The sequence below is a fragment of the Pantherophis guttatus genome, chromosome 17 (assembly GCF_059756535.1).
Source record: "Pantherophis guttatus breed Tessera chromosome 17, ASM5975653v1, whole genome shotgun sequence".
NCBI classification, from domain to species: Eukaryota; Metazoa; Chordata; class Lepidosauria; order Squamata; family Colubridae; genus Pantherophis; species Pantherophis guttatus.
Genome location: NC_142079.1, coordinates 2,213,688 through 2,228,338, shown reverse-complemented (window position 1 = coordinate 2,228,338; position 14,651 = coordinate 2,213,688). Strand labels below are relative to the sequence as shown.

The 14,651-nt window shown below is 47.5% G+C and overlaps 2 protein-coding genes across 3 annotated transcripts in view; one reads left to right on the top strand and one right to left on the bottom strand.

Annotated features, from left to right (window-relative positions):
• On the top strand, nt 1–4,865 carry RILPL2 (Rab interacting lysosomal protein like 2). Its single transcript, XM_060691881.2, has 4 exons — nt 1–669; nt 2,641–2,792; nt 3,747–3,857; nt 4,526–4,865. Exons 1-4 carry the CDS (start codon nt 265–267, stop codon nt 4,548–4,550), a joined length of 693 nt encoding a protein of 230 aa, XP_060547864.2. The 5' UTR covers nt 1–264; the 3' UTR covers nt 4,551–4,865.
• Nucleotides 4,866–5,801: 936 nt separating this feature from the next.
• The window catches only part of KMT5A (lysine methyltransferase 5A), a 14,617-nt gene continuing 5,767 nt past the window's right edge, over nt 5,802–14,651 (bottom strand). For both annotated transcript variants that reach the window (XM_087880392.1, XM_087880393.1), the window contains exons 3-9: nt 10,918–11,071; nt 10,570–10,780; nt 10,358–10,445; nt 9,533–9,592; nt 8,756–8,946; nt 7,847–8,077; nt 5,802–7,528 (exon numbers count right to left, since the gene is read on the bottom strand). In XM_087880392.1, the coding sequence (XP_087736518.1) occupies nt 7,867–8,077; nt 8,756–8,946; nt 9,533–9,592; nt 10,358–10,445; nt 10,570–10,780; nt 10,918–11,071 (915 nt within the window). In that variant the 3' untranslated portion in view covers nt 5,802–7,528; nt 7,847–7,866. The remainder of the gene's footprint in view (nt 7,529–7,846; nt 8,078–8,755; nt 8,947–9,532; nt 9,593–10,357; nt 10,446–10,569; nt 10,781–10,917; nt 11,072–14,651) is intronic.

Below are 14,651 nucleotides of genomic sequence, written 5' to 3'. Positions count from 1 at the left end.
GTGTCTCTTGAGGGAGGGGAAGTCTGCCCCCACGCCTTCCCCACCAGCTCCATGGTTACAACCCCCCCCCACTCCTTTCGCTTTCAACCCCTCCACCCTCCTGCCTGCCTGCCTGCTGCCAACTTTTGATTGGACTCTGCAAGCTCTCAAGAGCAGTTTGGAGAGGTTTTGGCCAGGAGTTGAAACTTTGCAGAAAGAAGGAAGCTGCTCTTCTCCCATCATGTCTCAGCTGGTGCGTGGCCTCTTGCTTTGAACCTTTCCACCATGCAAGCCCAGCCGAAGCAGCGTCGTGAAGGAGAGGAGGAGGAGGACGAGGAAGAGGAAGAAGAAGAGGGAGAAGGAGGAGGAGGAGAAGGAGGAGGAGGACGCAACCACAGTGCATCAGAGGGTCCTTTTGGAAAAAGCCCCTTCCATCTCACGGCTGAAGATGTATATGACATCTCTTACATCCTGGGAAGGGAGCTGCACACCCTCAGCACCGAACCCCAGGCGGAGATCCCCACCCGGGTGGCTCGCTTGCAGTTCAAGGTGGTCAGCATTTTGGAAATGTTGGAAGCCCTGGTGAGCGAGAACCACCTGGCCGTGGAAGCCCTCAAACTGGAAAGAGACAGCTTGAAAAGGGAATTGGAGGATCTCCGGCAGAGGGTGACGTCTGGCACCGCAGGAGAGGTAAACGGGAATGGGGTGGGTGGGTGATGGAGAAGAGATGTTGGTTGACCTCTGGATCTTGGTCCTGTGGCTTCATCCATCTCAGATGCAGAGGGAGGATTAGTTAGGATGTAGGGCAGAGATGCTTAAGCTGGCCAAGTTTAAGATGGGTGGTGGCACTTCAATGCCCAGAATTCCCTGGCTTCACCAGAGCAGGGCTCTCTCTAAACTTGTCGACTTTTAAGACTTTGTGGACTTCAATTTCCAGAATTCCCTAGGATCTGGCTCCTCTAAAGCAGGGCTCTCCCATCTTAACAACTTTAAGACTTGTGGACTTCAACTCCCAGAATTCCCTAGGATCTGGCTCCTCTAGAGCAGGGCTCTCCCATCTTAACAACTTTAAGACTTGTGGACTTCAACTCCCAGAATTCCCTAGGATCTGGCTCCTCTAGAGCAGGGCTCTCCCATCTTAACAACTTTAAGACTAGTGGACTTCAACTCCCAGAATTCCTCGGCCGGCATAGACTCCTAGCTGGCTGAGGAATTCTGGGAGTTGAAGTCCAAAAGTCTTAAAATTGTCAAATTTTGGAGACCCTTGTTCTATTTCTCTAGATAACTCAGAATCAGCTGCTTGGGGCACCCTGTTTCTCTCCAAGGGAGGATCTGTTATGGCTGCTTCGGCATGGTTTGGAGGAAAACCTTGCCAGCCGTTGACATGCGTCAATCACAAGGGCGCTGGGCGGAAAGTTCCGATTTAGGAAAGGCACCCTTGCTCCAAGGAAGCCTTGTCACATGTCTGAAAGCGTCAAGGGGAAAGGAGAAGTTCTCTTAGGTTTCAACTTTCTGCCCAATAACCATAAGTTAAACTTCCCTGGTACATTTTAGCTTCTGCAGCTATCACTTTCCATTCTTTCAATTTAATTGGGGGTTGGTTTTTTTTAACCTCAAAATCTCCCTTAAGGGCGTCATGAAGTTTGCAGGTTCTTTGCTGTGTATTTCAGCCACATATCATCAGTGCAGCTTCTCCCAAAATCTTGCTGGATTTTTATTTTTTGATAGAATGCCATTTTTTTCCCCTGGCCTCTGCCATGTTTTGCATTGCCTCCCTTAGAGTTCACCGTCTGTGGTGGAACGTAGCCTGGATTCCAGGAGGGAGGGGCTGCATTCCAGAGGAGCAAGAGGCAACTCAGCTCAGATAGTTTGTGTGAGAGAAAGAGGGCAAAGACAGCTCCTGCTTAACAGTCCCCAGAGTACACAGGTAGTCTTCGACTTACGACCATTATTAGGACAAGAATCTTTGTTTCTAAACAGGACGATTGTTAAATGAGTCGTGCCTGATTTTACCACCTTTATTTACCACGGTTGTTAAGCGGATTCCTGCAGTTGTTAAGTGAACCCAGCTTCCCCCATTGCCTTTAGGAAACCAGCTGGAAAGGGGGGGGGGCAAATGGTGATCACGTGAGCCCAGGAAGGCTGCAACCTTCATAAATACCTTCCTGAATTTTGATCACGTGACCCTGAGGATACTTTAAGGGATGTAAGGATGAGAACTGGTTGTAAGTCTTTTCAGCGCCGTTGCGACTTCAATCAATCGTTAAACCAATGGTTGTATGTGGAGGACTGCCTGTTTATGCTTTAGGTCAGGGGGTCCCCAAACTTGGCAGCTTTTAAGACTTGTGGACTTCAATTCCCAGAATTCTCCAGCCAGCTTATGCTGGAAGCTATACCCGGAAGCCATAGCTGGCTGGAGAATTCTGGGAGTTGAAGTCCACAAGTTTTAAAAGCTGCCAAGTTTGAAGACCTCTGCTTTAGGTGGTAGAGTCGTCTGCTTTAGTTTGGCAAGATTCCATCTAAAGGTGAGGAAAGTTTAAACAGATCTGCTCGAAGGAATTGTCAAGTGGTCTTTCTGGGTTTTGGGGAAGCTGATCGCATCCTTCTCAAGAGCTCCGTTTCTGTTGTGGGGGTCCATTTCGCTGTTCTGTCCTCCTGCAGGTAAATCCGGGTCCCAACAAGATGATCGTGGACCTCACCGACGTCAACCGGCCCCGTTTTACGCTACAGGAGCTCAAAGACGTTCTTCAGGAACGCAACCACCTAAAAGCCCAGCTTCTCTTCACGCAGGAAGAGTTGGAATGCTACAAGAGGTACGAAAAAGTGCAAGTTTTCACAGTTTTTACGTTCATTCACAGCTGAGTCCCAATTAGTTGCAAAAAGTCCTTCGGGAGAAGTCCTACAGGATAATCACCAACCTTTATCTCCCTTGACACGCTGCCGAAGACCTACTTGGCAAAGCCACACGGAGTCCAGAATCAAACAGAGATGCCGACTGGGAACAGAATCAACAACGTTGCTTTCCTACAAAGGGCCCACGTACCTTTGCTTCTCTTTTAAGCCTTATGGGAGGGGCCAAACATCTCCAGGCCCTACTCCCGAGTTGCCCCTTTTGTTTCAACTGTTCTTGCCTTCTGGCAGCTCTGCGCATGCGTGCACTGGGAACAGGCTCCCCCCGTTCCTCTGCCTCACTGACGTCCGACTCTGGAGTCTTCGGAGGCAGCACATAACTCCCAGATGGCCCTTTCTCTGCCTCCGATGCTGAGCCCTCGTCCGAGCCCTCCCCAGACTCCAGGACTGGCCCATGTTCCTCCCCAGCCTCCTCACTGTCCAACTCTACTGCCAGCTCCGCAGGCTGCTGGCGGACCAGAACATTCTGCTAATTATTCCTCATTCTAAGGACCATTCGTATAGATCTTACCTGTTTCGATTTATTATTTGCTAGAATAATACTCTTTACAAGGGGCACCGGGGACCTTGTAAAGGGGCCATGAGATGGAAGAATAATGACCAGCAATGGTGGCTCACCCCTAGTTAACCAAACCATGGTTTACCCAATTAAACCCCTGTTGTCAGGCTGTTATCGTACGTTAAACCGTAAATGGAGAGTCTGGGTTGGCCCCACACCCTGGAATAAATGTCGGTTTGCTCTTTGTGAGTCAGCATGTTGTGCAAACCACAGCACAGCTGAGGAGGCGTTTGTGGGGGTTTGGCGTGTAAGCAGACTGCAACTAACAGCTCGTGTCGTTCTCTTTCCTGTTGCCTAGTGGTTATATTTCTCCGAAGCAGGAAAAGGAGAGTCCCACGCAAAGAGAATCGACCGTGGGCGCACCCTCCGGCCCCGCTCGACTTAAAGAGAAAAGTACAATCAAGCAATGGTGAGTAACTTAAGATTTCTGATTTGAAAGGGAGTCAACGACTGGCTAAAATCTCGCAGAAATGCCCCTCAAGCTGAATTAAAATTAAGGCCTTTAAAATAATGGGCAGATTTCAATCTAAGCCAGAGTTTTTCAACCTCTCAGGAGTTTTTAAGATGTCTGGACTTCAACTCCCAGAATTCCCCAGCCAGCCATGCTGGCTGGCTGGGGAATTCTGGGAGTTGAAGTCCACTAAGGTCGTTCTCCTTTATCACCAGTTCTCTGGAGAAGGAGGGACCAGCTAAAACCTCAGATGAGGGGCTCACAACATGAATAAAATGAAGCCAGGTTTTTTTAAGACAGCGGGGCAGGTTTGATTCCTCAGATTTCATGTTTGCTGGGGGATTCTGGGAGTTGAAGTCCACATTATCTTCAAATTGCCGGAGTTCTTAGCCAATCTCCTCTATCACCAACTCCCTGGAGACTCAATTTACCCACTCTTAAGCAAAAGTAATTTTCAATATTTGGATTGATAAAACACTCCCAAGCATTCAGTATTCGAAATATCGGCTGGTGCAGAGAATTCCTTTAAAGTGATTTTTTTTTTTACTTTTACATTTGGGTTTATCTTTAGGAATTCAGAATCTGTTCCTGCCACTCGTACATTAACGCCTTCCTTCCAATTGCAGGTTTGCCTTTAAAAAGTTACGGTGAACTGTTTCCGCGCTGGGATGTCACAACCTGGAAAAGTCGAATTTTAAAAAAAGCAGCGGTTGCAATCCTGGAAGACTGTTTTAGTGATTCGTTGCAGCTGGTAGAGGCTTCGACCTCTAGTTTTATCCCAGTGGGTTTAGGATCGTCTTCCGTTTTCTCGTTAAAGCTTTTCTAACCTGCTTGACTTCCAAATCTATGGGACTTTTACGGCGGGTTATTTTGATCATGCAACTTTGCCACGGTAAAAGTTTTACTGGAATTTTTTTTTTATTTCTGCAGCCAGCAGAATAAAGTTACGTGCGTCGGTTTCTAGAATCCTTGCAGCGATGTTTGTGAAAACACGGCTTCCCAATTTTTAGAGGCTTCGCGTCCCGGAGGAGGAAGGGTATATACAGGGAGTTCTCAACTTAGAACCATTCGTTTAGTGGCCGTTTGGAGTTACGACGGCACCGAAAAAAAGAGGCTTGTGACTGTTTTACACACTTATGACCCTTGCAGCATGTTATGTGATCAAAATTTTACCCACCTTGGAAGGGCTGAAGGCTGAATCAACCTTGAGCCAGTCAGGATTGAACTGCTGGCAGTCGGCAGAATTAGCCTGCAATACTACATTGTAACCACCGTGCCACCATGGCCTTCCTTCCTTCCTCCCTCCACACTTAGCAATAACCCTTAAGACTTATATACTGCTTCACAGTGCTTTTACAGCCCTCTCTAAGTGGTCTACAGAGCCAGCCTCTTGCTTCCCCAGCAATCTGGGTCCTCATTTTATCCACCTCGGAAGGCTGAGTCAACCTTGAGCCTGGTGAGAGTCGAACTGCCAAATTGCAGGCAGCCGGCAGTCAGCAGAGGTAGCCTGCAGTACTGCACTCTAACCACTGCGCCACCATGGCTCTCAGCATTGTGGGTTTATTGACAGAAATCATTTAAACTTGCACACGTAGCCAAATGAACCATAAAGCACAGGAATGGTAAGGCATACCAAAAGGCTACGGCGACGTATTTGTAGTAAGCCATAGTTTATCTACGGTCTGTCGTAATCGAGTTATGGAGGTTCTGTTTTGGTTTGGTAGTTCCCAAACCTAGTTCAGGCATTCTACCGGGACTATGTCAGATTGCTGTCTCAGGGACAACGGCCTGGATTCGCAGAACAGACAAACCACGATTTGAAAAAAGAAATACACTTACTCATATGTTCCTATGAACAACCGAGGCCTCCATCGCTGTCAAGTCAGACACAAAAGAAAAGCCTTTGCTTTTAATAAATAGTTCACTTTATTTATATTCTCGCAGAGAGAAATAATTTTTCTTCAGATCATTCCTTTTTCATCATTTCTTAAAAAAAAAACCTCCCACATCATCGCCCTTAGGTCCCCGATTTTTGTAGCGCCAGCAGCAGGAGATCGGAGCTTTTATTGAAAACGGTGCTCGCTCGCTCTCGCCCTGCAAGAGTGTGTGACGCTCAGCTGGGACTACATTTCCCAGGATTCCCAGCCAGGTGTGTCATCTCCATCTGTCTGGAGAGCACCAGGCGGGGTGCACAGGGAGGAATAAATGGTGAATTTCAGGCAGAAAGTAAAACTCGGAAAACATGTTTCTCGATTCCGCCTCCTGATCCTTATGCATTTCACAATTCTCTCCCGCCCATCACCACCAAAGTGCTTTATTGCAGCCTTCACCTAGCCCCCACCCCTTCCCCAGGGATGAGAGCTAAGAATTCTGGGAAATGTAGTCCCAATGCCACTCTTTCTGGGAAAAAATCCATTCCGTTCGCTCTGATCCACTTGGCCCGTTTCTACACGTCGGGGAACGCCGAGTTCGAGAAACCTCCATCCAAATAGTTTGATGCGGGAAGTGATTTCATCCTAAAATGCTTGGTTTGCTAAAAGCCTGTTTAAGGACGAGCCCCAAATTCCATTAAAAGCCCTTTCCCCCCCTCCTTCCATTCCCAAAAGGAAAGAGAGAGAGAGAGAGAGAAGGGAGCAAATACAGAGCACAGCTCAATAACTCCACTGGCTGGTTTTCCGATGTTGCGTTGCCACCCAGAGCCGACCAACGAGTTTCTCAAGCCCTACCCAGCAATCTACTTTGCAAAACTGGAGGGGGGGGTGGAAGAAGAGTTTTTGGGGTGCCAGAAAGCACCGAGGATCAAACAACGATGTTCAAACAGTTGGGCCTCTTCTCCCAGCTGAGGAAATTGCAAAAGCGAGTAGGCCGTTTAGAGCCTGTCGCCTTCCCTGGCTCCGTTCGCTTCCTTCCTCCGCTCGCCAACAGCAATTTTTTGGATGGCTCACGACAGCAAAAAAAAAAAAAGAGATAAAAATGGCAGTCAGCCCGCAACCAGATCCCTCAGTCACATGGGGTACTGGGTTCTTTGAAGGAACAAGTCGACCCTGGTCTTCGCATTGCAACCTCTGTATAGTTCCTTCCTGACGACACGTCCAGTGATTCTCAGCTGAGTTAAAACTGGTTTCCAATTTTCTTCCCCCTTTTTTTTAAAAAAGGTTGCAAACGGGCTGCTTTGAAAAGACCACAGGTTTTTGGGATTTTTTTTGGTTCTTCCAACTGCTCTCCTGAGCCACAGTTCTCCATCTCCTGTCCGTTTAGCAGAAACATGATCTTCTCTCCCCTCAGCTTTTGAGGCACAGATCACCCCAAAATCTCCAGCCCGCAAAGCGGAGGTGATAATCCTGGATAAAAGGGGCCCAAATCCCTCTAAGGAAAGCTAGACGGTCCTTCAAATGTTGTCAGCTTTGACCGGTGCCTGGCTAAGAAAAGTGGGGGGGAAACCAGGCTTCCTTCACAAAATTCATTCTTCGCCCTTTCTTGAACAGGCCCCATCATCATCTTCGATCAAGTTTCAAGATTTAAGTGTTGCATTTGTAAAATATATATGTATATATATCTGTCGAGTGCAGAAATCCGAATGCTTCAGAGATTTCCATGCAGACGGGAAGAACGAATCGAAGCAGGGAACTCTGCGAAGCCGAAGGAAGGAGAGAGAAGAAGAAAGAAGAGAAGAAGACGGATGGATGGATGGAAGGAAGGAAGACGAGGAGAAGGAGGAGGATGGGAGGAAGATGAGAAGAATGGAAGGATAAGTATGGGGGGGATGAGAAGGAGAAAAAGAATAGGAAGAGAAGGAAGAAAAATAGAAATAACAATAATAAAATCTGTTCAGGTGAAGACTCCATCGTCCCTGCTGGCCCTCCAGCTAGTCACAAAGGAGACCTTTTGGAGGTAACCTTCCTTAAGAGCTGCCAATAAATCCTCTTTAAGGAAAACCCAATGCTTACTCTCGTGCAAGGGATGCCCTTTAGTGTTTCAACCAGGGATGGGCCTCCAAAGAAGCTTTGCTCCGGTCCCCATAATCATACAGCAACTCCTCGCCAGCTTTGATGTCCCGGGAGGCCACCAGGATGAGATGGGGGACGCCACTGATGTCGTGGAGCTTCGTCTGACAGTTCCCACACTTGCTGTGATTGACCAAACGTCCCAGGCGGTTTGTCTCTTTCGTGGCATCGACGCTAAGAGGTAGATTTCAAGGGAAGAGAGAGAAAAAAACCACAGGAAGGCCTGATTTCTCTAGCCCAATCATGGATAGCAATTTACAAAAACCCTTAAAAGAGGTATTTTAAGTAGAAACAAACCCAGGTTGCTATGGTGCTGGCAAGCCGTTTGAATTTTTTTAAAAATAAGAACGCCACTGTTCTAAACCAGGTTGAAGATGGGTGGACTTCAACTCCCAGAATTCCCCAGCCAGCACATCATCTGAGCGCCAGCAACCATAGAGTCTGGGCCCTAGAGAAGCCAGACCCTAAGGAATTCTGGGAGTTTAAATCCCCGCTTCTTAAAAGTTGAAGTCCACCCATCTTCTCAGCGCCAACAACCATAGAGTCTGGGCTCTAGAGAAGCCAGACCCCGGGGATTCCTGGGAGTTGAAGTCCACCCATCTTCGAGTTTGCGAGGTTGAGAAATACTGTTGTAAACCGTGGTTTGTTGATTGTAACGCAACGGACTAAATCTGCATGACACGTCAGACTGTTGAAACTCTGGTTTCAAAACATGAGCTATAGTCTGCCTTGGTTGCTTCTCTTGCTCTTATTTACTTCTTTTATTAGTGTTATTTTCTCATTTTAAGAGGGGAAATTGGTTTTCGGAGGAGGATAGGAAGGAAGGAAGGAGGGAGGAAGGAGGACTCTTACCAGAAAGTCTTACTCAAGTATTGGAAATAGTACATATAACAGCCCGTGGATGGGTCCTGGGCGTAAGCCGCTTCTCGTTTCTTTGCGTCCGTAATTTCAATGAGGTCTCCATGATATTCGACCACAAATTCACCCCTGTTAAAATGCCTGGTTGCAATGACGCCCCGGCCTTTGCCGTCAATAAAATCGATCTGCGGAAGACAGCAAAAGAAATTATTCATTAAGGGAAACCTTTTTTTCCCCCGGCCAGTTCCTTGAACTTTGTTCAAAAAGGCGAAAACCGGTTTGTAAACGTTCTCATTCAGAGGTGGGTTTCAGCAGCTTCTGACCAGTTCTGGAGAACCGGCAGCGAAAATTTTGAGTAGTTCGGAGAACCGGTAGTAAAAATTCTGACTGGCCCCGTCCCCCATCTATTCTCTGCCTCCTGAGTCCTAGCTGATAGAGAGGAAATGGGGATTTTGCAGTATCCTTCCCCTGGAGTAAGGAGGGAATGGAGATTTTACAGTATCCTTCCCTTGCCACGCCCACCAAGCCATGCCACGCCCACAGAACCGGTAGTAAAAAATTTTTGAAACCCACCACTGTCCTAGTTCCACCTAAAAATAGGCTGCATTTTATTTCCGAATTTCAATTGCAGTAGCCTTGCTTTTAACTGCTTTTTATGATATTTATAACACAGCTTTTAAGTTTTTACACGTCTCTTTGCACATGGCCCGTTGGTAGTCCGGGCGCGAGGTGGGCGATTCCTAAATGCGATTTATGAAATTATAAATTTACCTTCATCCCATCTTCTTTCCCACTCTTGATTAACTCATCTATCCGTTTCTTCTCCTCCGTCTACGAAATACAAGACAAGGCAGGGAGTTACTGCTACAATTTGCCAGACTGTCGGTATTTAAGGCTGCCCAAGGTTGTAGAAATCACCTAGTCGTGCCTAGTTTGGGTAATCCTAAATCCAACTTTAGCCATGAAAGCTGGCTGGGTGATGTTGGGCCAATCACCAGGAGATGGTGAGTTCTAATCTTGCCTTAGAAACGAAAGAAGGCTGGGTGACTCTCTCAGACCAACCCGCCTTACAGGATTGTTGTTCGAGAGAACCCAACGTTATTGGAAGGAACTCTACAAGTCGCTTTCTTTCTTTCTTTGTTTTGTTGTTGTTGTTGTTGTTGTTGTTTTTTTATTTGATTTATATGCCGCCCTTCTCCGGAGACTCAGGGCGGCTTACAGTGCGTTAAGCAATAGCCTTCATCCTTTTGTATATTTTATACAAAGTCAGCTCATTGCCCCCACAAACTGGGTCCTCAATTTACCTACCTTAGAAAGGATGGAAGGCTGAGTCAACCTTGAGCCTGGCAAGATTCGAACTTACTTTAATTGCAGACAGCTGGTGTTAAATTACAGTGCCTTTGTCTGCAGAGCTATCCAGGCTCAAAAAACATTTCAGAGAAACCTCTCTTCTTTTAAAAATCCTTGGCTATTCCTTTATCACCGAGGGCAAAGTTGGACTGGGGGGGCAATTTGGGAATTTGTATCGTTCTTTGGTAGACCTGAAAAGGAAAACGTTAGTTAGTAGTAAGAATGAAGGTGCAAAACAGATCATACCTGTAATTCTTTTTTATTCTTTCTGGAACTTCTTCTAACCGGATAATAGTCTGTTACCTTTCGGTTTGGGGGTGTTTTCCCTTGGCCTCTGAGACGGAAAAACAGGTCAACGTGAAAAGACCGGGGCTTTTTCGTTGCCTCCGGACGCTCCCAAAAATTCAGAATTGAGTTACCCAAAGCTTCCCACCCACCTCTTGAAACGTTGGACTCACTTCCTTCGGGATGCAGGTTTTTTGCCTCCCTTGTTCGGGGCCTGTTTTTGGCTGGGGACCACGCCTGATTTGGCTGGCGGGAGTTTCTGAGTTTCTGTCGGTTCGGGATTCGGGCTGGAAGGAGACGCTGGAGATTCACATTCGGTGGCTTTGCAGGTGTGGCTGTCGGATTTTGCAACGCTGGAGGTCGAGTCACCCACCGGTACTTGGTCTGGCATTTGCGGGCGAAAAAGGAAGAGGAAAACTAGAGGAAGAGATCTTACGGTTCTTTTTCCCTTCGCACCTCAGAAAATTAGAAAGTACATCGGGGTGCCTGGCTAACTCCCAGGAGGGAAAATTTATTCTTACCTTCCAGTTTTTGGCAAGTTTCAAGTTTGCAGATTTGGCCTTTCGTCTCGGGGGGCGTGGTGGAGTTTTCCTCTTGAAGCGGGGGCCGAGAGGTGGGAATTTTACTGGGATTCACGTAGCTGTAGATTTTGGCTTGACAAGTGAAGATGTTCTCCTAAGAGGGAGAGATTGGAAAAATACAGACCTTGTTCACCGTTGTCGGCTTTAGCTGAATTTGCTGAATAATAATCTACCAGAGATTAAGTTCCTACAGTGGGTTGAGCCACAGAGCGTAGATTAAATCCAAACAATACCCTAAACCAGAGGTCTCCAACCTTGGCGACTTTAAGACTTGTGAACTCTCAAGAGTTCCTCAGCCAGCAAATTCTGGGAGTTGAAGTCCACAAGTCTTCTGGGAGTTGAAGTCCAACTGCTCTAAACCACTGTTTCTCAACCTCTGCATCTTTAAGAGGCACGGGCTTCAACTCCCAGAATTCCTTACGGCTGGAGAATTCTGGGAGTTCAAATCCGTTTTCCTTTGGAATTCTGGGAATGCGCAATGTTAGAGAAGTTCAAACATACCCTCCGAAAGATTTAACAATTAGAAAGAGATTAGATTGCGCCGAGATGGATAAAATGACATTGGAACTGAAAAGGACTGATGGATTCGGACTTTTACGTAATATGGGAGAAACGGTATAATTGGATCGGAGATAGGAAAAAAAGGGAAGAAATAACAGATAGTAGATTTTGTAAAATCATACGGAGCAGTGTTTCTCAACCTTGGAAGCTTGAAGAAGGGTGGACTTCAACTCCGAAGTCCACCAATCTTCAAGCTACCAAGGTTGAGAAACACTGATATAGAGTATCGGAGAACATTAGTGTGATGATATGTAAAGGGTCACAGCCACGCACAAGAGTTGAATAAGAATTGTTTAACTTTCTTTCTTTCATTTATATACTGCCCTATTCCCGAAGGACTCAGCCATAATAACACAAATATAATATAAAATTTAAAAAAAACAAGTTAAAAGACATATTAAAGTAGATTTGGCCCACTAATTAAAACACTGTTCAAACCCAATTAAAAAATACAGAATGCCAATATAGCCTAAATACAGAATATAATAGGCATAAATACAGAATATAATAGGCATAAATGCAGAATATAACAGGCATAAATGCAGAATATAATAGGCACAAATACAGAACAGGCATAAATGCAGAATATAGCAAATATAATAGGCATAAATGCAGAATATAATAGGCATAAATGCAGAATATAACAGGCATAAATGCAGAATATAGCAAATATAATAGGCATAAATGCAGAATATAATAGGCATAAATGCAGAACATAATAGGCATAAATGCAGAATATAACAGGCATAAATGCAGAATATAATAGGCACAAATACAGAACAGGCGTAAATGCAGAATATAGCAAATATAATAGGCATAAATGCAGAATATAATTTATTTATTTTATATTGGATTTCTATACCGCCCTTCTCCCTAAGGACTCAGGGCGGTGTACAGCCAGATTAAAAAAACATGCAGAACAAATATTAAAAACAATTAAAAGATATATAAATTTGGCCCAATTAAAACTCATTTACCAATTAAAAACGTTTAAAACATTTAAAAACAGTTAAAAATTTCATCTTAAGCCAGCCCGGCTTGTTTAAATAAATGGGTTTTAAGGGCGCGACGGAAGGCACTGAGGTCTTGGATTCTCCTTATCTCTGGGGGGAGCTGATTCCAGAGGGTGGGTGCCCCCACAGAGAAGGCCCTCCCCCTGGGGGTCACCAGCCTGCATTGTTTGGCTGATGGCACCCCGAGGAGGCCCTCTCTGTGGGAGCGCACGGGTCGCTGGGAGGTCGTCGGTAGCAGCAGGCGGTCTCGCAGATAGCTAGGCCCTATGCCATGGAGCGCTTTAAAGGTGATAACCAACACCTTGAAGCGCACCCGGAAGACAACTGGGAGCCAGTGCAGCTCGCGCAGGAGCGGTGTTACATGGGAGCGCCATGCTGCTCCCGTCACTACCCGCGCTGCTGCGTTCTGGACCAGCTGGAGCCTCCGGGTGCTCCTCAAGGGGAGCCCCATGTAGAGAGCGTTGCAGTAGTCAAGGCGAGAGGTGACGAGGGCATGAGTGACTGTGCACAGGGAATCCCGATCAAGAAAGGGCCGCAACTGGCGAATCAGGCGAACCTGACAAAAGGTCCCCCTGGTTACAGCCGTCAGATGATCCTCCAAGGACAGCTGCATATCCAGGAGGACTCCCAGATTGCGAGCCCTCTCTGTGGGGGCCAATGACTCGCCCCCAATAGTCAGTGATGGAGTCAACTGACTATATCGGGATGCCGGGAGCCACAGCCACTCAGTCTTGGAAGGGTTGAGCTTGAGCCTGTTCCTCCCCATCCAGACCCGTACAGCCTCCAGGCACTGGGACATCACTTCAAGGGCATCGTTGGGGTGGCCTGGGGTGGAGATGTACAGCTGGGTGTCATCAGCGTACTGGTGGTATCTCACCCCAAAGCCACGGATGATCTCACCCAGCGGCTTCACATAAATGTTGAACAGAAGGGGCGAGAGGACCGATCCCTGCGGCACTCCACAAATGAGAGGCCTCGAGGTCGACCTCTGCCCCCCTGCCAACACAAACTGCGACCGGTCGGAGAGAAAGGAGGAGAACCACCGCAACACGGTGCCTCCCACCCCCAACTCTTCCAGCCGGTGCAGCATGATACCATGGTCGATGGTATCAAAAGCCGCTGAGAGGTCTAACAGGACCAGAACAGAGGAACAACCCCTGTCCCGAGCCCTCCAGAGATCATCAACCAACGCGACCAATGCCGTTTCTGTGCTGTGCCCAGACCTGAAACCCGACTGGAACGGATCTAGATAAGATGTTTCCTCCAGGAATTGCGGAAACTGTCGTGCGACCACACTCTCAACAACCTTTGCCATAAAGCGAAGGTTGGAGACAGGACGATAGTTGGCCAATATTGCCGGATCCAGGGACGGCTTCTTGAGGAGAGGCCTCACCACCGCCTCTTTCAAGGCGGTGGGGAAGTAACCCTCACTCAACGAAGCGTTGATAACACCCTGGAGCCAGCCTCGTGTAACCTCCCGGGAAGCCAGTACCAACCAGGAGGGACACGGGTCCAGTAAACATGTGGCCGCACTAAGTCTCCCCAAAATCCTGTCCACATCATCAGGAGTCACAGCATCAAACTCCTCCCAGATAACATTCTCAAGACTATTCCTCGTCACCCTGCCCTGATCTACCCAGTCAGAGTCCAAATCCCCCCGGATCTGGGCGATTTTGTCATACAGGTATTGTCCGAAATCCTCCGCCCTGCCTTCTAAGGGATCCTCCCGCACTCCTGGATGGAGCAGGGCGCGGGTCACCCTAAACAGGGCAGCCGGACGATTCCCTGATGACGCAATAGAGGCGGAAAAGTAGTTAGACTTTGCCGTCTCTATCGCCACTAGGTAGGCCTTAATATGCGACCTTACCAGTGTTCGATCAGATTCAGCGAGACTGGCCCTCCAACCGCTCTCCAGGCGTCTTTTCCGGCGCTTCATTTCCCTCAGCTCCTCAGTAAACCAAGGAGCCGCACGGGATCGGCATCGGGTCAGAGGCCGCAAAGGCACAACTCGGTCCAAGGCCCCACCAGCCGCCCGATCCCAGGCGGCTACCAGGTCCTCGGCCGAGTCATGTGCTAGATCCTCAGGAAATGGCCCAAGCT

Excerpts from the sequence above, each read along its gene's own strand:
- RILPL2 (XM_060691881.2), top strand. The coding sequence starts at position 265 with ATGCAAGCCCAGCCGAAGCAGCGTCGTGAAGGAGAGGAGGAGGAGGAC. Across the intron at positions 670-2,640 it reads CGTCTGGCACCGCAGGAGAG|GTAAATCCGGGTCCCAACAA; the intron begins GTAAACGGGAAT and ends GTCCTCCTGCAG. Across the intron at positions 3,858-4,525 it reads AAAAGTACAATCAAGCAATG|GTTTGCCTTTAAAAAGTTAC; the intron begins GTGAGTAACTTA and ends TTCCAATTGCAG.